A 25,532-nucleotide genomic window follows, 5' to 3' on the forward strand; every position below is an offset into this window, starting at 1 on the left:
TTTAAACATCTCTCTCTGTCTAAGTCTGTGATCCAAATCATTCTCAAAACTGGGATTTGATTGTGGAGCCGTCTGGCAAAGATATACTGACAAGGCAAATGGGACAGAGAAACTTTTGATCTTATAACTCTTCTACCATTTCTGCATGGCTGTTTCCTCACAGTCACCCTGCCGACCACTTCGGGGCTTTGCTTTGGTTATACTTGCATTTTCTGAGGTTGCCCCACTCATTTTCCCCGCGTTTCCTGGATGCCGGTAAGCTCTCCTTCCCTGGAAGTTTTTAAGAAGAAGTTAGATGGCCATCTGTCAGCAATGCTGATTCTGTGACCTTAGGCAGATGATGAGAGGGAGGGCATCTTGGCCATCTTCTGGTCACTAGGGGTGTGGAGTGGGGAGGTAGTTGTGAATTTCCTGCATTGTGCAGGGGGTTGGACTTGATGGCCCTGGTGGTCCCTTCCAACTCTATGATTCTATGAATTCAGAAAATGCAGGCAAAACACGCGGAAACATGCGGGGAGAACAAGGAGACCTCTGACGGTCGGAAAATGCGTGCATAATCAAACCAAAGCCCCGTAGTAGTCAGTGGGGTGACAGTGAGGAAACAGCCATGCTTAAATGGCCTTTGTGTCCCCTTTGCTTCACTGTCTTATTCATGCAAATTTGCCCTGGGCCTAGGAAAATGTAGCTGATCTCATAGCCTTATCTTATTATGCTAGGAACACGAAACTCCTTCCCCTCCTTCTTTATCTAATAAACAAGATCAGGTGTACGGCATGTAATTCTTTCCCCCTCTTATTCTTTGAAGAAACCTGGATGACCTGATCAAAGAGAAGCCTTCATCGAATGGGCATAACAAGGGGTAAGTCTTGTTACTGAGAAGCCTATCCTTTCCTTTTATCATTAAGCTCGCATGACCAAAGCAAAAAACCAATACATCACAACAGGTCAAAACACACACACACAAACCAAGAGAACAGAACAGAAGAAAAAGAAAACAAGATACCAAGTCATAAAATGCTATATTTCATAAAATCTACAACACATTAGAGAACAAGATATAACAATGGACCTATGCAATTTCTCATAAAATCAACAAAATGGTAATCAATTTAAGAACATTTTAGGGAGATCTCTGTTGTCAGATATTTTGCAACAGATCGGGTTATTTCTGCATCAAGATCCACTAATGATAACAAAACAAATCAGGGCTCGACAGGGAGCTGGTATCTAGACAAAATAGGAAAAACCGAGAGGTTTCTAGGGGCAGACCATTGGTCACAAAAAAGCAAAACATGGTCTACGGTCTCTAATCCACCAGATACACCATCACAGAAACGTTCTGAGAATGGTATTTTAGCACATCTTCCTCTTATTTCTGCAGTCGGTAGGACATGTAATCTGATGAGCATAAAAGCATGCCTATGGCTAGGCATTGTAAGGAATTTCAAATATGGGGTAAAGAGAATCATATCCGTGTTACAAACATAACCTGGTTTTGAAACCACCTTCCCTTTAGTTAGGGGCAGCCCTTTCCCCATATAGATAGATAGGGGATAGATCTGTGGCGGCCAGGAGGCTTCCCAGCCATCACCGGTGGGGGGGGGGGGGAGCTTTTAAAAAAATTAAAAAAATTAAAAAGGGGGAAATGCCTCATAGCAAAGAGTGAGGCTGCACCACCGAAAAAGGTGGCACGGCCATGTTGGAGCGACAGCTCTGCCCCTTGGAACACCCTGAGAATGCCACCCGACGCTGGCGCGGTATGCCGCTTCCAGGATTTAGGTCCCAGTGCGGCGGCGGTTGCATTTTTCAGTTCTGTCCTCCTCCGGTTTGCTTCACTGAACTTACACCGGAGTTCCTCCTGTCCCATCTCTGTGTTTTCTATTTGTTAGGTAGCAATTGAGCTAGACCCAAGGACCTGTCATTTTTCTGGGTCACCCTATCACAGGCCTAGTTAGTTTCAGTGAATTTCCTCAGAAGTTCTTTGAGTCTCAATTTGGATTTCTGTTGGGGTTTACTGGCTTTTCTGTTTCAGTTCGCTTATTAATCGGTTTTTTGACTTCAGGGACTCATTTGAACTTATGAAGTCTTATACTCTGGGATTGGGTTACTTTTGTCAGCAGTTCCTTTGAATTCTATAAATATGCACTACTAATTGGGCTAATATCCATGGATTTCGCGTGTTGGCTGTAACTGCGGGTTTTCCTCTCAGATCATCTTCATTGGGAGGGCTCAAAGGGACTCGGGCATTCCCAAGAAAGACTGGAGGTAGCATCAATGAATTCCGTCTGCTCCTGGATTTAGGGCCTCCAAACAAGGGTTTGCCCTGAAGTTAGACTTGCCAACCTCCAGGTACTAGCTGGAGATCTCCTGCTATTACAACTGATCTCCAGCCAATAGAGATCAGTTCACCTGGAGAAAATGCCCGCTTTGTCAATTGGCCGCTTTGTCAATTGTCAATTGGACCATTGAAGTCCCTCCCCTCCCCAAATCCTGCCCTCCTCAGGCTCCACCCCACAAACCTCCCGCCGGTTGCAAAGAGGGACCTGGCAACCCTAACTGAATCAGTGGGTTAGAGATAGGGTTGCCAGCTCTGAGTTGGGAATAAACTGGAGATTTTGTGGCTGGTCAGAAAAGAAAGCCAATCTAATTTATCTATTGATTTGAAAATAGAGGAACTTTGCTTATAAAGACTCCATGTGGTTTTATTTTCTTTGACTATCAAATTACTGATTTTAGCTAATTGACAGTTATGTTTTTCTGTCCTTCTTTTCACCAATGATGTTTCATCTCCAAAGAAGGCAAGACCTGGATGGTCTCATCCAAATCAATGCCGTGAGTGACAACAGTCAAAAAGGGTAAGGCTTAGAAGACTCTTCTGTGTCATTTGCTTCCGGTTGGTGGAGTCCTGGAGTAGGCAGAAACTTGCAATGCAGTCCTAAGCAGAGTTACGCCCTTCTAAAGCCATTGGAGTCTGCTTAGGATTGCACAGTTGGCTGTCTAGAAAGAGTGCATTTCCAGTGTGGCCAGTTGGGAAGAAACACAGAGGCCAAGAGAAGCATAATGATAGGGAACCTTGGACCTATTCAGACAACAGTCGTTCTCCGTTCTCCCCTTCCTTTCTGGAGCCTGTGGCGTGGTGAGATAAGGGATAAGGACCAAGAGTTGGTCTCACAGGGTTCCTACCCTACCAAACTTCCTTGTGGTACCTCTGATGTTAACACTGTCCTAGGAAATCCTACGTTCACGTAAACATTATCTCTCGGAGTCAGTGATCCAAGCTCTTCTTCCATGCTGGGATTGGATTGTGGAGTTAGGGTTGCCAGCCTCCAGGTGGTGGCTGGAGATCTCCCACTATTACAACTGTTCTCCAGGCGACAGAAATCAGTTCACCTGGCGAAAATGGCCACTTTGTCAATTGGACTCTATGGCATTGAAGTCCCTCCCCTCCCCAAACCCCGCCCTCCTCAGGCTTCATCCCACAAACCTCCTGCTGGTTGCAAAGAGGGACCTGGCAACCCTACCTGAAGCAGTGGATCACTGCTCTGGGTTGGGAATAACCTGGAGATTTTGGGGCTGGTCAAAAAAGAAAGCCAATCTTATTTATCTATTGATTTGAAAATAGAGGAACTTTGCTTATAAGTTTGCTCCATGTGGTTTTATTTTATTTGAATATCAAAGTACTGATTTTAGCTAACTGACAGTAATGTTTTTCTGTTCTTCTTTTCACCAATGATGTTTCATTTCCAAAGAAGGCAAGACCTGGATGGTCTCATCCAAATCAATGCTGTGAGTGACAACAGTCCAAAAGGGTAAGGCTTAGAAGACTCTTCTGTGTCATTTGCTTCTACTTGGTGGAGTCCTGGAGCGGGCAGAAACTTGCAGTGCAGTCCTAAGCAGAGTTACGCCCTTCTATAGACATTGAGGTCTGCTTAGGATTGCACAGTTGGACATCTAGAAGGAGTGCATGTCCAGCGTTGTCAGTTGGGAAAAAACACAGAAGCCCAGAGAAGCATAATGATAGGGAACCTGGATCTATTCAGACAACAGTTGTTCTCCCTTCTCCCCTCCCTTCCTGGAGCCTGTGGCATGGTGAGTTAAGGAAGAGGGACCAAGAGTTGGGCCCATGGGCTTCCTTCCCTACCAAACTTCCTTGTGGTACCTCTGATGTTAACACTGTCCTGGGAAATCCTTTGTTCATGTAAATGTATCTCTCTGAGTCAGTGATCCAAGCTCTTCTTTCATGCTGGGATTGGATTGTGGAGTTAGGGTTGCCAGCCTCCAGGTGGTGGCTGGCGATCTCTCACTATTACAGCTGTTCTGCAGGCGACAGAGATCAGCTCACCTGGCGAAAATGGCCGCTGTGGAAGGTGGACTTTATGGCATTGTACCCCATTGAAGTCCTTCCCCTCCTCAAACTCCGCCTTCCTCAGGCTCCACCCCAAAAATCTCCAGGTATATCCCAACCCAGAGCTGGTAGCCCTATGTGGAGTGATCCTGTCATAGTGGATGTTTTTGTAGCAAAAATAAATAATAATAATTATTATTAATTTATTTATTTTAAATTATTTTATTACATTTCTACCCTGTTCTCCCCAACCTAAAGGTCGGGCTCAGAGCGGCTTACACAATCTAAAGCATAATAAAAACAATAACACATTTAAAATATAATTTAAAATACAATTTAAGATAGTCCAATAATGCCCCTTAATGGCACTAAAACCCCACAAAATAGCAATCTGCAGGTGGCAGATGAATCTAACCATCCCCCAAGGTGGTATAGAAGGGGTGGCTTATTATGCAAGGCTAGTGGGACAGAGCAGCTTTGGATTCTAAGACTCTACCCGTCCCATTTTGCTGCCCTTTCTAACTCGTACGAATTGGCTCTGACGCTAAAAAAAATGGAGCTGATCTATTTTGTTTCCTTCCCCTACCCTGCCTCTCTATCTAAAACACAAGGTCAGGTATACTCACTGTCACCCTTTCTCCCTGCTTCCTCTTGAAGAGATTTGGATGATCTCATACAAGGGAAACCTGCATCTAACCAACGCAACAAGGGGTAAGTCAAGGAACACGTTCTGTGTTACGAATTTAATCCGGTTCTGTAACAGCATCCTTTTATTTGTTTAGAGTTTACAATCTGCATCACTTTATTTAGAGTTTATAGTCCTCCCTTTATGTAACAATTCTCAAGTCCAGCAGGCTTCCTCGGGAGGTGGTAAGCACTCCTTCCTAGAGGTTTTTAAGATGAGGCTAGATGGCCATCTGTCAGCAATGCTGATTCTATGACGTTAGGCAGATCATGAGAGGGAGGGCACCTTGGCCATCTTCTGGGCATGGAGTACGGGTCAATGGGGGTGTGCGGGGGAGGTAGTTGTGAATCTCCTGCATTGTGCAGGGGCTTGGACTAGATGACCCTGGTGGTCCCTTCCAACTCTAAGGTTCTATGATTCTAAGTCGGGAAACACAAAGTACAATTAATACATCGATAAAACTGTAGCAAAGAGATTTGGTAGGAAAAGACAAAGGCAGCAGCCCATGAAGGCCAATAAGCAAGTTGACCATCAAAAAACTTGTCCGAAGAACAGTCTTCCACTGTTGATGGGATCTTCACCATAACTTGACAGGGTATTGTAAACAAATCCTTCAGCTTTTGGACAGAGTGCTAGACCCAGCATGCTAGTGGCAAGAGGCTGGTTAGAACTATCATTTGAAATCCAGCATTCCCCAGAGATAATCAAAGTATGGTATTATTAAAGCTTCCGCTCACCTTATCACTGCAACCAAAGAAAATACTCCCACCATGTATGAGGTTATGGCAGTTCCTCATGGAATCTACCTGATGGTAACCTAGACAGGGGAGAACCCCCCCCCCCACCCATGGTTTTATTTCTGATTTCAGAAATTTCTGGTACATTTGATTCCTTACATTGTAGAGCCAGTGTGGTGTAGTGGTTAAGAGCGGTGGTTAGGAGCAGTGGACTCTAATCTGGAGAACTGAGTTTGATTCCCTGCTCCTCCACATGAGTGACGGACTCTAATCTGGTGAACCAGGTTGGTTTCCCCTGGAGTATTATTACCCTTAACAGGTACACAGATAGTCCAATTTTCTTTCTCTACTAATAAGCACAAGACTAGGATTTCATATTGAATTAAGATTTTAAGAGAATGTTGCGTAATGTGGAAAGCAACAAACTGTTTAATATACCAGGCAGTCCCTGGAGTATTGGGAGCCAGTGTGGTGTAGTGGTTGAGAGTGGTGGATTCTAATCTGGAGAACCGGGTTGGTTTCCCCATTCCTCCACATGAAGCCAGCTGGGTGACCTTGGGCTAGTCACAGCTCTCTTAGAGCTCTCTCAGCCCCACCTACCTCACAAGGTGTCTGTTATAGGGAGAGGAAAGGAAGGAGATTGTAAAACAGTTTGAGACTCCTTAAAAGGTAGAGAAAATCGGCATATAAAACCCAACTCTTCTTCTTGTGCAAATTTGTCTTGGTGCTAGGCTAAATGGAGTTGGTCTCATAGTCATTAATATGCTAGGAACATGCTGGCTCCTTCCTCTGCCTTTTTAATCTAAAAAACAGCAAGGTCAGGGGCCCTGACTGCAACGGTTTCTGTTTCTGTTTCACCCATGAAGAACTGTTGATGAGCTCATCAAAGTGAATCCTGCAGCTAATGGAAATAACAAAGGGTGAGGTCATGTTACTAATTTAACCTAGTTTAGAAACAGCATTACTTTCTTTGTTTTGAGAATTTACTAACCACCTTTCAATTTAACAGTCCTCAAGGTAGGGAACTCAAAATACAGTTAAAGCATTGATCTAGGATCTGGGAAACCCAGGTTCCGACCCCCACTCCGCCATGGAAACTTGCTGGGTGACCTTGGGCCAGTCACACGCTCTCAGTCTCGACCCTGGCAAGTACTTGGATGGGAGACCTTCAAGGAATACCAGGGGCGTGATGTGGAGGCAGGCAATGGCAAACCACCTCTGAACGTCTCTTGCCTGAAAAACCCTATGGGCTCACCATAAGTCAGCTGTCACTTGATGGCCCCCCAAAAAAATTACAGTACTTAAAGTATAAATCTATTTGCAGAATACCAATAGCTTAACAGTAGGTGACAAAAACTTGGTCGGTTTAGTTCTATCAGTGATTCTTTCTTGGGTGTACATGCTCTCTCTCTCTCTCTCTCTCTCTCTCTCTCTCTCTTTCTCTTTCTCTTTCTCTTTCTCTTTCTCTTTCTCTTTCTCTCTCCAAAAAAGGCATACTCACCATCACCCTGGTGCTTATCCTCTTGTTTTTCTCACAGGGGAAGAGATCTTGATGTCCTCATTGATGTCAATAACGCTGCACCACAAAACAAAAGGTAGTGCCTTTAACTCTTGTTCTTATGCACCATGCAAACCTGCCTATGGGTAGTTGTTATGGTTTTGCATATTCCTTTGAGCTGAAAAGACACGTCCAATGAGGCCAGCCGTGGGTGTATGGTGCTCCTGAATATGATGCCATCCCATTTTACTTCCGTACAGCAGCCTTGCCTCTACCCAAACTGCATGCACTACCTCCTTCCTCCCCAGAAGTAAAGGTGGAGGATAGGTAAACTTATAGACAAGAAAGTTTCCTGTGCCTGTCAAAGCTATCTTAGGACTTTTATGCTTGGCTGTTTCCCTCACGGTCACCCCTCTGATGACTTTGTGTCTTTGTTTTGATTATTCAAGCTGTTTCTGACCATCAGAGGTTGCCTCCTCTCCCCCTGCATTTCCCTGCATTTTGCCTGCATTTTCAGATACCTGATTTATCACAAATTTGAAAACGCAGGGATATACAGGGGGAGATCGAGGCGACCTCTGACAATCGGAAACGGCATGCATAGTCAAAACAAAGACCCGAAGTCATTGGAGGGGTGATGGCGAGTGAAACAGCCATGCATAAAAGTCCTTAGTTCAAGGGTTATCAGCCTCCAGATGGGGCCTGAGATTCTCCTGGGATTTACAGTTGACCTCCATACTACAGAGATCAGTTCCCCTGGAGGAAATGGCTGCGTTGGAGGGAAGAGTATGGCATCACATCCCCTCTGAGCTTCCTCCCCTCCCCAATCTCTGCCCTCCCCATGGCACCACCCCCAAATATCCAGGAATTTCCCAAGACAGAGTTGGCAACCCTTCTGGGAGCAATCATGCCCTTCCCTGCCTGCGAGGAAACTTCCGCTTCCTTTCTCATGGCATTTGAGCTGGGTAGCTTGTACCCATGGTGGTTAGGATGGAGTGATAATTAATGTACTTCTTGGTAATCTAGGAATTACTTTTACAGAATGCATTTGAGGGCCTAACTAGATGTGATGGCAGCCAAAGGGACAACCCTTGGACACCAGTGTCATTTTAGAGACAAACTTAACAATTTTAAATTGCTACAGGAGCATGTTAATTATTTGGGCGGTGGCACGGCAGCAACAGGAAATCTTCTCCCCTTCGTTCCTTTTAAAGTGACAAAACAGGCACTTTAAAGTGACAAAACAGGCACTTTAAAAAGGCGTGGAGGGCACTTTAAAAGGCATGTTTTGGCACTTTAAAAGACATGGAGGGGGAAAATAAGGTTACATTACCGCTGTGCCGTGGGCCCAATTGGGATCAGGCCCCTGCAGCAATTTTAAAATGCTAAATTTTCTTCTAAAGTTACATTGGTGGCCAAGGCTTGACCTCAAGGCCACTGTCCCATCTAGTTGGGGCCTGGGGTTAAGGTATTAGTGACTAGTGCTGCAACCATTTGTCCTTTTACTTGTAATCAACCCCCACATAATACTTACTTCTGTCTGTCTGTCTGTCTCTCTCTCTCTCTCTTTTTCTCTCCAAAAAAAGGCATATTTACCATCTCCCTGATGCTTATCCTCTTGTTTTTCTCACAGGGGAAAAGATCTTGATGACCTCATTGATGTCAGCAACACTGCACCACAAAACAGAAGGTAGTGCCTTTAACTGTTGTTCTTATGCACCAGTGGCGGACGGGGTCTAAATATATTGGTTGCCAGGAGACAAAGGGAGCCCACCCACAACTATAAGGCTATCATTTAATGTTTTTAAGAAATAACTAAATTTTTCAAAAAATACATAAGCAGATAAAAGGTACAATTTTTTTTGCGAAATAAATGTATACTTTTTAGTAATTACAGTGTACATATATTGTACATATTACTGGCAGTATACAATAGATACTAAATGCCCCCACCAGCGTGCTTTACTTGATGATGCAACAATTGCAGATACTCTAGATATCATGGTCTTTTGATTGGTAAATTTTAAGTAGAATTTGTTACAATTATGCCAATAAAGGTATTGATTGATTGAATGAATGAATGATTGATACTAAATGCAAATACAGATTGTTATAAATAAATTTTTATTTTTAAAAATTTTTCAAATAAATAGTTTTAAATAAATCGATTATATTTTCAAGCTACTAAAAGGTCATTAACATTTTTAACATATTGTCTACTGTTTAAGGGCCCCCTCACTTCATCAGGGGCCCACGGGGTCCACTTGTCATCGGGCAAGCTGATACCCTGGCCAGTCCGCCACTGTTATGCACCATGCAAACCTGCCTATGGGTAGGTGTTACTTAGTTTTGAGTGGATGTGCATAGGATCAGCGATTAGCTTTCAAGAAGAAATAGTGTTAACATCACTTGACCGAAGTGATGTTTCAGTGAAACTGTAAATTTCCCCCCTTAACAATATCAGTCCCAATATTCAATAAAGACGTGTTTTGGTCTTCATGGTGGGATACATTCTCTCTTTGACAGAAGCCAAGACCTTGATGACCTCATTGTGATAAAATCCTCTACTGTGGATCAAAATAAAAAGTGGTGAGTCTGAAATCTACTTTCTTTCAACCGATGGGCTACTTGCCGTACACGACCTGTTGAAAACAATTCATCTTGTGTCTCAAAAAACTAGGTAGCTCTCCAGCCATTCTGTGCTATTTTGGCCCGTCATAAGTGCCCCCCTCCTGCCATGTTCTCTGCTCAAGCAGTTCAGTCTATGGGGAAGGAAGGAGGGCTTCGTCTCTGCTGATATTTTGAAAGAGGTGCGAAGCAGAGCTGTTTGGCAGGGCTTTTCAGTCATGTTTTGGAGATGGCGGGAGAACTGTTATTGGGTGGCTGGAGGGAGAACGGGTGTTTGTGGGGGTTAGTAGAATCCTTTTTCTGGAGTGGAGTAAGTGCCTGTGTGACTGTTTGGATGGGAGACCTCCAAGGAAGTCCAAGGTTGCTACATGCATGGTTTGGAGAGAGTGGACAGGGAGACATTTTTCTCCCTCTCCCATAATACTAGAATGCGGGAGGGTGTTGAAGCTGGAGGGTGACAGATTCAAAACAGATATAAGGAAGTATTTTTTCACACAATGCATAGTTAAATGGTGGAACTCCCTGCCCCAGGAGGTGGTGATGGCTGCCAACTTGGAAGGCTTTAAGAGGGGAGTGGACATATTCATGGAGGAAAGGGGTATTCATGGCTATTAGTTAAAATGGATACTAGTCATGCTGCATACCTTTTCTCTCCAGGGTCAGAGGAGCAGGCCTATTATATTAGGTGCTGAGGAACACAGGCAGGATGGTGCTGCTGCAGTCTGGGGCTTCCTAGAGGCCCCTGGTTGGCCACTGTGTGAACAGACTGCTGGACTTGATGGGCCTTGGTCTGATCCAGCAGGGCCTTTCTTATGTTCTTATGTTCTTACATAGAGGCAGGCAGTGGCAAACCACCTCCGAACATCTCTTACCTTGAAAACCAGGGGTCGCCATAAGTCATCTGCAACTTGACGGCAAAAAAAAAATGTTGCAGGGATTCTTTGATTGCATTTTGAGAGTTGTTATGGAGACCATGGGCCATTTTAAAAACCTGTCTTGTAACTAAATAAAGAAGCACAAACTATGGTGGTTGGGGAAAGTGCTGTCAAGTTGCAGCCAGCTTGTGGCAACCCCTTAGGGTTTTCAAAGCAAGAGACTAACAGAGGTGATTTGTCATTGCCTGCCTCTGGGTATCAACCCCGGACTTCCTTGGTGGTCTCCTGTCCAAATACTAACCAGGGCCAACCCTGCTTAGCTTCTGAGACCTGGTGAAATCGGGCTATACCCTGCTATTCCACATCCCCAGAGATCCACAGCCCTTGCAAATCCTGTTGATGTCAAAACAAACCCTGTGCTGTAATGAGAGTAACTCACAAGAAATAACAGCACGTAGCCCAAATATTTAAGTCTATTTCACAAGATAAATGTACAGTATAATACAAAGAAACAACCTCACTCTAACTATCTAAGTACACGATACAAAAATGAACGAGACAAACACCAAAACGAAGTATGATTTCAAGCACACCCCTTTTAAAGTCCGAAACAAATTCTGAACCAATTCTGGCAGTTATTAAGGAACGCAGTCCCCAGTAACAAAATGAGAAAACTCCTCGGTTGTCACCGTGTCGCATGACAGATTTCGGCTGGCGAAGACTGCCTCTGGCTCGTAGACGATGCACAGTCCTGTGTCAGCGGGCAAAATGTCTTGCAGCACTGTTTAAACACGGCACTGAGCTTGTGCTAGTAGCATAGGGAAGCCCTTTTGCCTCTTCAGCTTTCTATTTAACTCGGACCAAGGAAAGGGCGCTCTGTTCCAGCTTCCTCCATATTCTCTAACCTGTGGGGCCTTCCACTTAAGGTTGCCAACCTCCAGGTAGTAAACAGCGGAGTGACCCTACATGCTAAAATTTTGGCTACAGTGAGATTTAAGAAGAAATATCCGCTTTATAAACTTTTCTCAGGGTCCGAGCCGCTGAGGTTTTGAAAAAACAACACCAGTCTGTATATAGTATGTGTTATATGTTGTTTGAGGGTTTGTAAATGGAAGTTGTTGTAATTGTAATTGTATCACTTTGCACTAAATGGTTTTTTATATTTTCTATGGTTATTACAAATTTTGAATGAGAGTCTTTAAACTGTGGTTTCTGCTTGCTAACTAACGTTACAGTATAGGTGATATTTTGGTTGCAACCTCTAGGTAGTAGCTGGCGATCTCCTGCTATTACAACTGATCTCCAACCGATAGAGATCAGTTCACCTGGAAGAAATGGCCGCTTTGGCAATTGGACTCTAGGGCATTGATGTCCCTCCCCAAACCCCACCTTCCTCAGGCTCCGCCTCAAAATCCCCCCACCGGTGGCGAAGAGGGACCTGGCAACCCTACCTCCACCACAGCTGCCCACGTTCCTTGGCCATGGTAGACCCCTTAGACCCGTGTTGGCGAACCTATGGCACGGGTGCCACTTCCGGCACGCGTAGCCCTTTCTGCCGGCACTCACGGTTCCTCCAACCCGCTGGCCTTTCCGGCTCTGCCCCACCCCGGATGGGGGAGGCTGTAGCCCAGGGGTGGGGAACCTCCGACATCATTGGCGGTGGCCCCCGGACTCTCCCACAGAAGCTGCCGCCATTGCTGCCGCTGGAGCGTGCGCGGCCAGCCAGGCCGGTGGGAGAGCGGGGAACAGAAGCCGAGCGCCCACACTTGGCATGGCTGGCGGCTTCTCCGGCGCCCTCTGGGCCTGTGCGGGCAGAGGGGCATGGCTGGTCGGTGGGTGCGAAGGAGGCGCCCTCTGCCCCACCCTGCTCGCCTCTCACAAGCCTGCCGCCGCGCCCCACCGAGTGGCAAATCCAAGGCAAAACCTCCCATGCATAAATGGCCTCTTTCTTTTTCTGTCTCCCTCTGTCCTTTTCTTTCTCTCCCTTGCTCCATTTCTTTCTCCCTTTCTCTCTCTTTTTCTTTCTTTCTCTCCCTCCCTTCCTTCCCTTTCCCCCTCCCTTCCCTTCTTTCCTTCCTTCCTTCTTTCCCTCCAGCGGCTTCTCCAGCACCCTCTGGGTCTGTGCGGGCGGAGGGGCGTGCAGTCCTATTCCACCTTTGAAGTGCCCACAAGCTATCCTCCAAACACCTTTCCATTTGTCTTGATATGTAGAGAGAAAACACTAAGGAACTAGTTGCCAATCTCCAGGTACTAGCTGGAGATCTGCTATTACAGGTGATCTCCAACCAATAGAGATCAGTTCCCCTGGAAAAAATTGCCACTTTGGCAATTGGACTCTATGGCACTGAAGTCCTTCCCCAAACCCTGCCCTCCTCAGGCGCCACCCCAAAAACCTCCCACTCATGGCGAAGAGGAACTTGGCAACCCTAGCCTCTCCCTCTGGGCCCCCTCTGGGGGAGGTATTCAGGTTAAATTGCCGCATTGGCACTCGGCAATAAATAAGTGGGTTTTTGGTTGCAGTTTGGGCACTCGGTCTCTAAAAGGTTCGCCATCACTGCCTTAGACCGTTGGCTGTTTGAAAGAATGAAGCCTTTGGCGGACCAGTTGCACGGTGCCTATAAAATCTCTTTGGCATCAAAGCCAGGAGAAGGACTGCTGCCAAAGGCCATGTACGAAGAAGAATGGTCTTCGTTCTTGGCTCCCGAATGAGCCTCGCTGCACTAGACCGGAGAAACAGTGAAGAGGCCTAGTTCATTCAGAGTACATGCTGTGCATATAAAATTGTGGCTGCCACTGAGGGCCATTCACCGAGCAGAGCTTACAGATTGAGCACGAGACAACAGACATTCAAGGTATATTAGCCATGGCGAAAGTTTGTGGTGACCACATGCCCGAAGGACATTTTTCTAAGATAATTTCCCCCTTTCTTCCTTAAATGTTTTTCTAGAAAAAAATATATGTGTAGCATAAGAAGGTAAAAATAAAGTATACACTTTCCTGGGTTTTCTTACTAACAGTGTCTCCCCCCCATCAGGATATCTGAACATGAGTGTGAATCAGCCAATGCTCCAGACAAACAGTCGGACACAAACTATTCATACCAGGTTACAAGAATATCCAGGTACCATAGTTTAAACTAATAACAGTGGAGTCTTAAGCAGTCTTTGGTCTCAATGGGCTTAGAGCAAAGTAACTCTATTCAGGATTGCACTATAAATTGACTGAATTTTCCTGTAGCTCTCGGGCCTTATGTTTGACACCCCTGATTTAGAGCCTTAAAGGTAGGAACCCCAGCACTTTGGATTGTGCCTAGAAACAAATGGGCAACCAGTGGAAATCTTTCAGAGCCGGAGTGGTGCAGTCCCTGCATTTGACCCTTGACACAATCTGGTGGCCACATTTTGGGCCAGCTGAGGTTTTGAGACAGTTTTCAAAGGCAGCCCTACTAGGGTCGCCAGGTTCCTCTTCGCTACCAGCGGGAGATTTTTGGGGCGGAGCCTGAGGAGGGCGGGGTTTGGGGAGGGAAGGGACTTCAATACCATAGAGTCCAATAGCCAAAGTGGCCATTTTCTCCAGGTGAATTGATCTCTATTGGCTGGAGATCAGGTGTAATAGCAGGAGATCTCCAGCTAGTACCTGCGTAGAGCACATTGCAGTAATCGAACCTGGATGTCATCAGAGAATGGAGCATCGTGGCCAGGGTCATGGTTTTCAGGGAAGGGCCATAGCTAGTGTGTCAACCAAAGCCTATAAAAGGAAGGCCATGCCTCGGAAGAGACCTGAGCCTCCAGACATAGGGAGGCTGCTTTGGAGGGTGGACTTCCTGGCCTCGTACACTTCCGAGGTCCTTTCCCTCCCCAAACCCCGCCCTCCTCAAGCTCCACCCCCAAAATCATCAGGTATTTCCTGGAAACCCTACATGACCGCGTCTTGTGCGGCTGTTGGAATTACAGCCTCCTGCAGAGCAAGTATAATTTATTACTTCCCAGATCCACTTGATCAACCCAGCCCAGCTTGACATCAAGTGTCAACTGTAGGCACGGCAGGTCACACATTCCTATCTCATTCTGCTTCATGGTATATACGTGTATAGGCTAGTATTTACCCCTAATCTCATTCTTCTCCTCCATGCAAGTTTCTACATATGCATGTATCTGGTTATATGCCAAACAAATACAAATACAATACCTTTATTGGCATCTTGGAATAATAAAACACACCGCACAGCCGGCTCAAAGAGGTTAAGATCATTGTTATTATACATTAGTAGTGATCGTTTATCAATTAAAATTAAAGTTTTGTGAAGTACTTAAACTCTCTTGAACCGGATGATCTTTGAAGATTCTCTCAGTGAGGGCTGTAGCTAAAAAGGGGCTATTAAAGCAGTGAGGTTCTTGTCCCGATCTGCTAAAAGGAAGCAAGTCAGATCCCTTTTTGATCTTATACGCCGAGGATCTGGCAGATGGCTGAGCATAGGTTATATACCTGTCGACATCTATCTGTTTTTATCCAGTATTTTGAAAAGGAGCTTTATTCAGGCAACTCTGGGGCCTAACATGAGTTATGAGGCCCGGTTCAGGAAGTAATTCTACTTGATGTCATCTCTTTCGATTATTTGCGTATATTTGTTTTTAGAAAATGAAGTTCTCTACATTTTTGTGTGTATTTCAGCTGTAATGCCTCAAGCAGTTGCTCACATCCAAAGGACACTGTTGTGTACACAAGGACATATGAGAATAGGTACCTGGAAAACACACACAGTGTTTTTCTCAAATATTTCCTTGTCTACTAATTTTTTAAAAAATAACTGTTTAAACGTAATTGTTTAAACAATGGGCAAAGTTATTTTTCAGCTGCGGCTTGGCTAACCTGATTTCTTTAATGTACAGAAAATGTTGGCTGCGGGTTTTTGAAATTTTATTATATCCCAGGATAAAGTGCATGCGTACACCCAAAGAGATTAGGGAGATCAATATTCAGAGGCTATGGCCATAGTGCAATATACCATTAAGTTATGGGTCTATGCATACCTTAATTCCATGCGAAGTTTTTACCCCAACAATGCCTGGGTTTCTACACACTCAGTGGACCCCCTAGATATGCAGGATTATCCCTCCCCCCAAAAAAAGCCTAGATAAATGAATATGTCCCAAAAATGACCAGATAACAAAAAGACCCGATAACAAATGAATATGTTCCAAGACCAGGGAATACTGAGAGCAACTGAGTCAAGGGAGCAAACATGTGGTACATAGAGAGGGTTGCCAGCTCCAGGTTAGGAAATACCTAGAGATTTTGGGGCAGGGCCTGAGGAGGGCGGGATTTGGGGAGGGGAGGGACTTCAGTGCCATAGAGTGCAACTGCCAAAGCAGCCTTCTCCTCCTATTACAACTGATCTCCAGCCGATAGAGATCAGTTCACCTGGAGAAAATGGCCACTTAGCAATTGGACTCTATGGCACTGAAATCCTTCCCCTCCCCAAACCCCGCCCTCCTCAGGCTCTGCCCCCAAATCTTCCTGCCGGTGGTGAAGAGCGACCTGGCAACCCTATCTCCAGCTACTACCTGGAGGCTGGCAACCCTATACATAGAAAAGGCCGTTGGCTCGTCCCAAATCGCCATGCCTCAGGTGGCAAAGGGATGTACTGCAGGAATTGTCGCCAACCTCCATGCAGTGGTTGAAGATCTCCTGGGATTACAACTGATCTCCAGCTGACAGAGATCTGTTCGCCTGGAGAAAATGGTCACTTTGGAAAGCGGACTCTATGGCATTATGCCCCACTGAAGTCTCTCCCCTCCCCAAACCCAACCCTCCTCAGGCTCCACCCCCAAAATCAACAGGTATTTACCAACCTGGGTCTGGCAACCCTAACTGCAGAGCTTCGCACTTTAATGACCTCAGTAATCTTTACAACAGCGCTGTGGAGTGGGTCAGTATAATTATATATGGGAAGTGGAGGCTGAAAGAATTGCATGTAAGGCCAACTAAGGCCATTTTTTCATGGCTGTTTCCTCGTGGTCACCCTACTGTCTACTTCGGGGCTTTGCTTTGATTATGCTTTCATTTTACGACCATCAGAGGTCGCCTTGCTCTTGTGTTTTGCATGTGTTGTGTGTGTTTTGCATGCATTTTCTGGTTTCATGTTCAGCCAACATCCAGAAAGCATGGGGGAAATGCACGGAAACACGCAGGGAGAGCAAGGGGACCTCTGACGGTCAGGAAATCCAAGCATAATCAAAGCAAAGCCCCAAAGTATTTGGTGGGGTGACCAGAGGAACCAGCCATGCATAAGTTTATGGCTAAATTTGGACTGGTAAATTCCACCTCTGACTTTTCCCTGGAGGCCAAAGGATCAAACTAGATGATAATCGTGTTTGTATCCAACCCTTTGTATCCTTAGAACATGTATTTGGAACTCCATAGAGAGAGAGAAATTGCTTGTAGGGACAATTTGTGGCAGAAAATAGCAGAAATCTAACTTATTCTCTCTCTGTCTCTGCCTGCTGCTTTTCTGATCTGAATCAGCCTCCCAGAGTGGTTTTCCCTATTTTAAAAAGGGCTGTTGGGTTCATATTATGTGCACCTGTACATAATGTCTAGTTAGGATTTGAAATGGTAGGGAGACAAAAAAAAAAATCTGTACATTCAGGTGTTTGGCTGCATGGGAACACCCTTTCTTTACCACTACCCAAATTCTATCGCATAGGGGACAAAGACAAAAACGGCAGCATGTTCTGCCTGATTCTCCTATGTGGCACAGTCCTCACATGGAACCGTACCAGCTCAGTTTCATGTAGGGAGGCGTTAAATATATACATGGGACTTCATCTGCCTAATACTATATTGATCTTTCTTTCATCTTTGTATCATCGGTATGTGTATAGAGCAGGCAGTGACTTCAGTCCTTGGCGGACTGATCTCTGAGTCAGAGTAATAATACAGTGTGTTGTAAAATATGAAACAATACATTTTCTTAAGATGTGTCTTGCTTTGTTCTACAATGCTTGATTTCCCCCCAAAAAATGAGATCTGACTTTTTAAATCCCAAATGGTCTTTTTCGAGGGGTGTAAAAATACTGTTTTTACATGTCAGTGTATTGTTTCACCCTGCCCTTGGGTTTCTGTAGATGGCTTTTGATTAATGATATTCTCTCTGAAGTGCAAAAACGGAAAAGTGGAAACAATTGTTCATCACTCGGCGCATGTTTCTTGTATTGCAGCACGTTTCCCCGTGATCCTTATGAAAAGATCATCCATGGAAAATCTATTAAAACTGTTTACTCAACTTCTGACAGGTAGGATATAGTGTGTGTGTATGTGCACGCGCACCAACTATCGCTGGAGAGGGAAGGGCAGAGAGAAAGCAAACGCTTTTCCAGTTGACCTTAAGACTCTTTCCTGGTTTGCACATGCACGTACCTCACTTGACTTCTCCGCGACCGTATACTTGATGATTGGCAGAACGTGAGAATTGATCCAGGGGATACAAAACTTCTGCCCATGCCTTTATGTATGTGCGGTTCGTTCGCACATGCAAATTGTCGCCCCATGGGAACCGGCATGTGTGAACTGGCACTTTTTAGCTAGACTTGCTTCTAAGGTGGAAGTAATGAATAGGATTTCCAGCTCCGGGTGGAGAAATACCTGGAGATTTTGGGGATGGAGCCTGAGGACGTCATGATTTGGGGAGGGGAGGGACTTCAATAGGGTTTAATGCCATAGAATCCATAGGGTTGCCAACCTCCAGGTGGTGGCTGGAGATCTCCTGCTATTACAGCTGATATCCAGGCAACAGGTATTAGTTCACCTGGAGAAAGTGACCATTTTGGAAGGTGGACTGTTTGGGATTATATCTCCCCTCCCCAAACCCTGCCCTCCTCAGGCTCCATCCCCAAATCTTTAGGTATTTCCCAAACTGGACCTGGCAGCCCTAAAAGATGGCCCTAAATTTCCCCTTTGGCTCTTTACTGACTGTCTACAAAATTAGCAATATCCTTTCACAGTGATCATTTCTCCCAGAGCATAACAAAATATTTACCCATTGAGCCAGAAACTGACACAGTGTTGATCTGCACTTTGGCTAGGGGGGCCAACTCTGGTTTGAGAAATGCCTGGAGATTTTTGGGGGTGGAGCCTGGGGAGGTCAGGGTTTGGGGAGGGGAGGGACCTCAGCAGGGTATAATGCCAGAGAGTCCACCCTCCAAAGCAGCTATTGTCTCCAGATCAACTGATCTTGGTTGTCTGGAGATCAATTGTAATAGCAGGAGACCTCCAGGCCTGACCTGTAGGTTGGCAACCCTATGGATTCTATGGCATTAAACCCTATTGAAGTCCCTCCCCTCCTCAAATCTGGTCCTTCTCAGGCTCCATCCCCAAATCTCCAGGTATTTCCCAACCCGGAGCTGGAAATCCTATTCATTACTTCCACCTTAGAAGCAAGTCTAGCTAAAGGTGCCAGTTCACACATACATGTATGACAGTTTGGGTGACCATGTGTGACCATGGGGTGACAATTTGCAACCCTTTGGCTCTTTGCAACCCTTTGGCCCTGATCCACCTGGAAGTTCTCCTACGCGTGTTGTGTCGAAATGAATGGGGGCTGAGCAGGAACCAGTCATGCCGTACCCCATTCATTCTGATGGGGCTTGTCCAAGAGACCTTTCAGGTGGGGCGATGCCTTGTGCCTTCAGACAACTCCGTTTCAGAACATACTTGCCAGCCTCGTCTTTGCAGGCAGAGTGATGTGCGGCATGAGAGAATGGAGGGTCGGGTGGGAATAGTAATATCAACCCTCCTCGATGGAGCCCCAAAATGCTTCTGTCCTTACTGTGTAATGTGCTCAATAAATTCTGTTCTTAACACAGGGCCGTTATTGAAAATGAAATGTGCACATACTGCCGGAAGGCCTTGGGCATAGAAACGAAGATGATTCTGGATGCCTTGCAGATCTGCTGCCATGCGACTTGCTTCAAGGTACAGAGGGGGCTTTCATCCACTGCTATAAAACATGCGTGGCTGTGCATTGCTAAGGCTGTGAATAGTTGGCGTGTAAATTTGACCCATATATACGATTCTTGAGCTAGCCTAGGGAAATGGGGCATTAATTGGTCTTTTAGACACTATACTCATTTGCCAACCAAGCAGTGGTTCAGCCATTAGTTCAAGTGGGCTATTGACTTTTCAAACAGCATACTTCTTCTCATGTTGGTCTCCCAGTAGTCTCCCATCCAAGGTCCACAGTCACTTGATAGTATCAATGCTGTAGAATCAGGTGTGCTCATTTACTGAACTCTGCCTGTGTGGTGTAGTGGTTAAGAGTGGTGGTTTGGAGCAGTGGACTCTGAGCTGAAGAACTGTGTTTGATTCCCCATTCCTACACACAAAGCCAGCTGGGCGACCTTGAGCTAGTCACATTTCTCTCAGCCTCACCTACCTCACAGGGTGTCTGTTGTGGGGAGGGGAAGGGAAGGTGATTGTAAGCCGGTTTGAGTCTTCCTTAAGTGGTAGAGAAAGTCGGCATATAAAAACCAACTCTTTTTCTTCTTCCCATATTTTGTATGCATCAGATTCTGGGTTGAAAACTTGGCATCTCCAGTTCAGAGAATCCAACTAGCAGGACCGGGAAATACCTCTACTGAATCCTTGCTAGGCTGAATACTTGGACTAGAGGAACCAATGGTCTCACACAGTAGAAGGCAGCTTTAGAATGCAACTTTGGTTTCTTTTGACACAGTCCTAGTACGTAGTTGGCCTCTGGGGTGCTGCAGGGTTCCATCTTAGCCCCCAAGCTATTTAGTAACTATATGAAGCCACAGACAGAGGTCATCAGGAGGTTCAGGCTGTGGTGTCACCATATGCAGATGACACACCCAGTTCTGCCTTTCTTTCCCACCTGATTCCCAGCATGCTGTTGACATTCTGAACTGATGCTTGGAATCAGTACTGGGCTGGATGAGGGTGAACAGGCTGAAACTTAATCCTGATGAGACAGAGGTCCTCACAGTTAGTAGGAAAAGGCCAACCGGGGACTTTTGATCCCTCCTGTCTTGGATGGGGTTGCCCTCCCCTTGAAAAGCCTGGATCGCAGCTTGAGAGAACTACTCAACACAGCAGTAAAAAAGAGCAAGAGTCCAGTAGCACATTAAAGACTAATGAAATCAGTAGCACCTTAAGGTCCAGTAGCACCTTAAAGATTAATAAAATTGGTACCAGCAATGCTGTAGAATCAGTAGGGTTGCCAACCTCCAGGTAGTAGCTGGAGATCTCCCACTATTACAACTGATCTCCAGCCGATAGAGATCCATTCGCCTGGAGAAAAATGGCCGCTTAGGCAGTTGGACTCTATGGCATTGAAGTTTCTCCCCTTCCAAAACCCTGCCCTCCTAAGGCTCCGCCCCCAAAATCACCAGGTATTTGGTAATCCAGGTAATCGCCTGGAGCTGGCAACCTTAAGAATCAGGTGTGTTCCATATACTGGACTATGCCTGGGCTCCTTCCCCCCCACCCCCACCCCCAGCAAAACACTTATTTTTTAGTCCCTCACTTTATTAGTTTTTTTTAATTAGACAGTTGCATTATGATAGTTGCGAAATTAGCTGTAGGGATTTGAGGAATAACACCGGTGGCATGACAAGCAGTAGCCTGTTGCCACCTCCACAACCAGGTTTTTCCAGGTTCTAAATCAACCACGCTGTAAACTTGCAGAACCATTTTTTTTTTCAAAAGAGGTTGCTGTGAAGAGAAACAGAATTTTTCTTAAATTAATTCAGTAAGGATACTTCTGCCCTGACCTGGATGTCCCAGGTGAGCCCGATCTCATCAGATCGCAGAAGCTAAGCAGGGTCGGCCCTGGTTAGTATTTGGATGGGAGACCACCAGGGAATACCAGGGTCGCTGTGCAGAGGAAGGCAATGGCAAACCACCTCTGTTAGTGTCTCGCCTTGAAAACCCTACTGGGTTGCTACAAGTCACCTGTGACTTGACAGCACTTTACACACACACACACAATACTTCCAAATCACTGCTCCGACAATATTGCATGTCCTTACCCCTACAATCATGATATAATGGAATGCAGTAAATGTACAATAAGTAAGAAGAGAATTCCAGAATGATTTAAACTTATTTCTGTATGACAGCCAAGTAATAAAGAAAAAATACATTTATACAGGACTCAATTTTCCAACATTTCCAGTTTTATACTGAAATTCTGGTGAGATTTCTGTGTTATGTGGATTATAAAGTCACGTATTAGAGATATCTGTGTGCTGGGCATGTTCTCCTCAACTGGCTTGAATAACTAAAGGTTTGTTTTCAACTCTGCGTGTGCTTCAAGTGTGAAGTCTGCAAAGGCCCCTTGGAAAACCTGAAGGCAGGAGACAGTATTTGGATTCACAAGAACACAGTGCATTGCGAGCCCTGCTATTCTAAAGTGAAAGGTAACTTTCTCAAGGGGCAAAGACACATTCTTGTATGTTAAGATGTTAGTAAATGGGGAAAGGAAACAATCAAGACCAGAGTACCTCTGCAGTTCTGCCGCTCGGTTCTTGCTTATGGTGATGGCTAATGTTAACACGCCCAAGTACATAGTGGTAGTCCCTGATGAACTTCATAAATGTCTGGAAATGAACACATACACAGCCTGTCACTGGTCACTGTGTCTGGTCTCACCCTATTAGAGAGCCAGCGTGGTGTAGTGGTTAAGAGCGGTGGTTTGGAGTGGTGGATTCTGATCTGGAGAACCGGGTTCGATTCACCACTCCGCCACATGAGCGGCGGAGGCTAATCTGGTGAACCGGGTTGGTTTCCCCACTCCTACACATGAAGCCAGCTGGGTGACCTTGGCCTAGTCACAGCTCTCTTAGAGCTCTCTCAGCCCCACCTACCTCACAGGGTGTCTGTTGTGGGGAGGAGAAGGGAAGGAGATTGTAAGCTGCATTGATTCTTCCTTAAGTGGTAGAGAAAGTCGGCATATAAAAACCAACTCTCCTCCTCCTCCCAGGCAGAAACTATATAGGAGGCTCTTAACCCCCTTGTGTTACCTGAGCCAAGGTTGTAGAAAAATCTCCTTTGTCTTTCAGTTTTCCCAATTCATAGATGTATGTATTATGGGAAGGGAAGGTGATTGTAAGCCACTTTGATTCTTCCTGAAGTGGTAGAGAAATTCAGCATATAAAAACCAACTCTTCTTCTTCTGTTAGTGCTGATTGGTTTTATTGTTTTTATATAGTGTTTTTCTTTTGTTTCTTTAGCGTGTTCCTCACTTTGAGAGCAATTGCTTTGTAAAGCAAGCGAAACATTTTCTAAATAAATACATCCCCCCCCCCACTTGCTGGGCATAACACCTGAGATTCTAACAATTGTATCTAGATTATGGTCAACTGGTGATTAGATTAGATTGTTTATTTACGGCCCTTAGCCTGATAAAACCAGAAACGTGGACTAAAATATTCTTACAAACAAAGAATTACAGTCCAAGTCTTATAACACTTAAAATAAGAAATAACAACCGAGGCATTTCTGACAATTGGGCTAAGAGACTGTTCTATGGCGATGAATTTTCATTGCTGCAAAGCAAAATTTCGCAACCTGTAAAGTGATTGAAGGATTATCCCCTTGTAGGAGCAACTCAATGTTTTATCCTGCCCTGTCAGGTCCCATTCTCAATAAGAGGGGCTCAATAAACTTAGAACGGGGTAATGTGTAAAAATTACAGTTCAGGAGGGCGTGCTCAATAGTTTCTAAGTCCCCTGATTTACAGGGGCAGAATCTCTCTTCCCTGGGTATCTTCTTAAATTTCCCCTCTAGCATAGGTAAGGCTGCACACCTGGCCAGGGTAAAGGCCCTTCTATAATTATTTATCTCTAAGTAGTGGAGATAGGCTGCTGGTGCAAGGATGAATTTAGAATGGAGGGGTGCCATAAATAGAGGCGCCCTTGCTAAATCTGCTTGTCACTCGATGTCTTTAATCCTTTGAGGGTCAACTCAACTGGTGTAATCCTGCACTTTTGTTCTATGGGATTATCAATGTCAACATTTCATTGCCAACATTCAGAATACTTTTGGGGACACACAAATCAGGGGCCATCCGTCTTTGTTGTTACTTTTAGAAAGTTACAAAGATGCTCACATTGATCTTATTAATTTTTTTTTTTTTATCTTGCAGCATCCTGGATCTACTAATTTGACTTACTGGGTTTGGTGTGATCTCTATGATTAGCTACGCGCATTTACCTTTGAAAATCATACACTTTCGGGGAGGGGATCTCTGATGTTTCTACAAGCAGTTACAAACTGTGGACACTTGTAGAGAAGAAGAAACTGAAACTTATATCCGGATTCTGAAAGAGAAGAAATTATATGGTGGCACATGCCAAGAAGACGTCTGTAGTATCCGCAAAAAGAGGTTGTCTTAAGTACACTGTATGAAGATATCTGATTAAGCTCTGAAGAAGTTGTATTCTCTTTTGTATTCTTTTGGGAATAGTTCAGAAATACATTACGACTCTCATGTATGAATGAACCATCGCAGATCTGATACAACAGACAGAATGCTATCAACTCAGGCACAATGAACCCAATATTAGGAACAGTCAGTTGCATTTAAATCGTCAGTGGATCAAGTTTGTTGTTTCAATTAACTTGAAGAAGAAGAAGAGTTGTTTTTTTATATGCCGACTTTCTCTACCACTTAAGGGAGACTCAAACTGGCTTACTGTCACCTTCCCTTCCCCTCCTGGGCTAGTAACAGTTCTCTCTGAACTCTTTCAGGTGTCTGTTGTGGGGAGGGGAAGGGAAGGAGATTGTAAACCAGTTTGAGTTTCCTTAACGGTAGAGAAAACCAGGGTATAAAAACCAACCCCTCCTCCTCCTCCTACGTAATGTGGCTTACTGTCATAGTGGGCACATTGGCTTGTGGGAGGGTCCAGCCTAAAGTATTCTGCTGTCCTTATATGGCACTTAAAATCTGGTTCCTTTGGTGATGCCTCACCTTACTTAAAGGGATGGGCTAGTCCTGATTTTCAGGAAATTGCCCTCTTCATAAAATGAAGAACATAACATTTATGTGCACACACAAACTTCTCTCCTCTGTTCATATCCTCTCTCCCAGCACCTTAACAGAGCCTCCTGTGTCCCCCCTAGGGTTGTCAGGTCCCTCTTCGCCACTGGCAGGAGTTTTTGGGGCGGAGCCTGAGGAGGGCAGGGTTTGGAGAGGGAAGGGGCTTCAGTGCCATAGAGTCCAATGGCCAAAGCGGCCATTTTCTCCAGATGAACTTATCAGTTGTAATAGCAGGAGATCTCCAGCTAGTACCTGTAGGTTGGCAAACCTAGTCCCCCACCCCAGAAAAAAAGCAGGATTGGGAGGAAGCAGTGGCTCTGACGGCACAGTTTGCAGGACCATAAGGTAGAAGATTGCTGGTAATAAATCATAGTCATGGAAGGAGTTATAGCTGGGACTACTGAAGAGATGGAAACAGGGGTGAATGTGAGGTAACCATTGGGGAGAGCCAGGAGTGTTTGAATTGTATGTATTGGGAGTGTTAGCTACATGGAGATTTTGCTATGCAGTGCTTTGGCACAAAAACATTAATTTTGACCAAACATCTTTAAAAAACAAGAAGGCGATTGATCCTGCAAGTACATATGAGAGTCTTCTGATACTAGTGATAAAATTCCAAAAGTCAGGGCCATGCTACTACTGTTTCATGTTATGTATTTTGAAACGGAACGGTTATACCACGATCGTAATCATAAGCATCAACAC

At 45.1% G+C, this 25,532-nt stretch overlaps 1 protein-coding gene across 1 annotated transcript in view; it reads left to right on the plus strand.

Moving 5' to 3' along the window:
- Positions 1-23,950, plus strand: part of SCEL (sciellin) — an 84,759-nt gene extending 60,809 nt beyond the window's left edge. Inside the window, exons 13-23 of the mRNA XM_056862127.1 lie at positions 806-859; positions 5,003-5,056; positions 6,634-6,687; positions 8,899-8,955; positions 9,792-9,854; positions 13,803-13,889; positions 15,440-15,508; positions 17,989-18,063; positions 19,633-19,741; positions 22,104-22,206; positions 23,934-23,950. Of these exons, the coding sequence (XP_056718105.1) occupies positions 806-859; positions 5,003-5,056; positions 6,634-6,687; positions 8,899-8,955; positions 9,792-9,854; positions 13,803-13,889; positions 15,440-15,508; positions 17,989-18,063; positions 19,633-19,741; positions 22,104-22,206; positions 23,934-23,950 (742 nt within the window). The remainder of the gene's footprint in view (positions 1-805; positions 860-5,002; positions 5,057-6,633; positions 6,688-8,898; positions 8,956-9,791; positions 9,855-13,802; positions 13,890-15,439; positions 15,509-17,988; positions 18,064-19,632; positions 19,742-22,103; positions 22,207-23,933) is intronic.
- The last annotated feature ends 1,582 nt before the right edge of the window (positions 23,951-25,532 follow it).

The sequence above is a fragment of the Euleptes europaea genome, chromosome 16 (assembly GCF_029931775.1).
Source record: "Euleptes europaea isolate rEulEur1 chromosome 16, rEulEur1.hap1, whole genome shotgun sequence".
Classification (NCBI taxonomy): Eukaryota; Metazoa; Chordata; class Lepidosauria; order Squamata; family Sphaerodactylidae; genus Euleptes; species Euleptes europaea.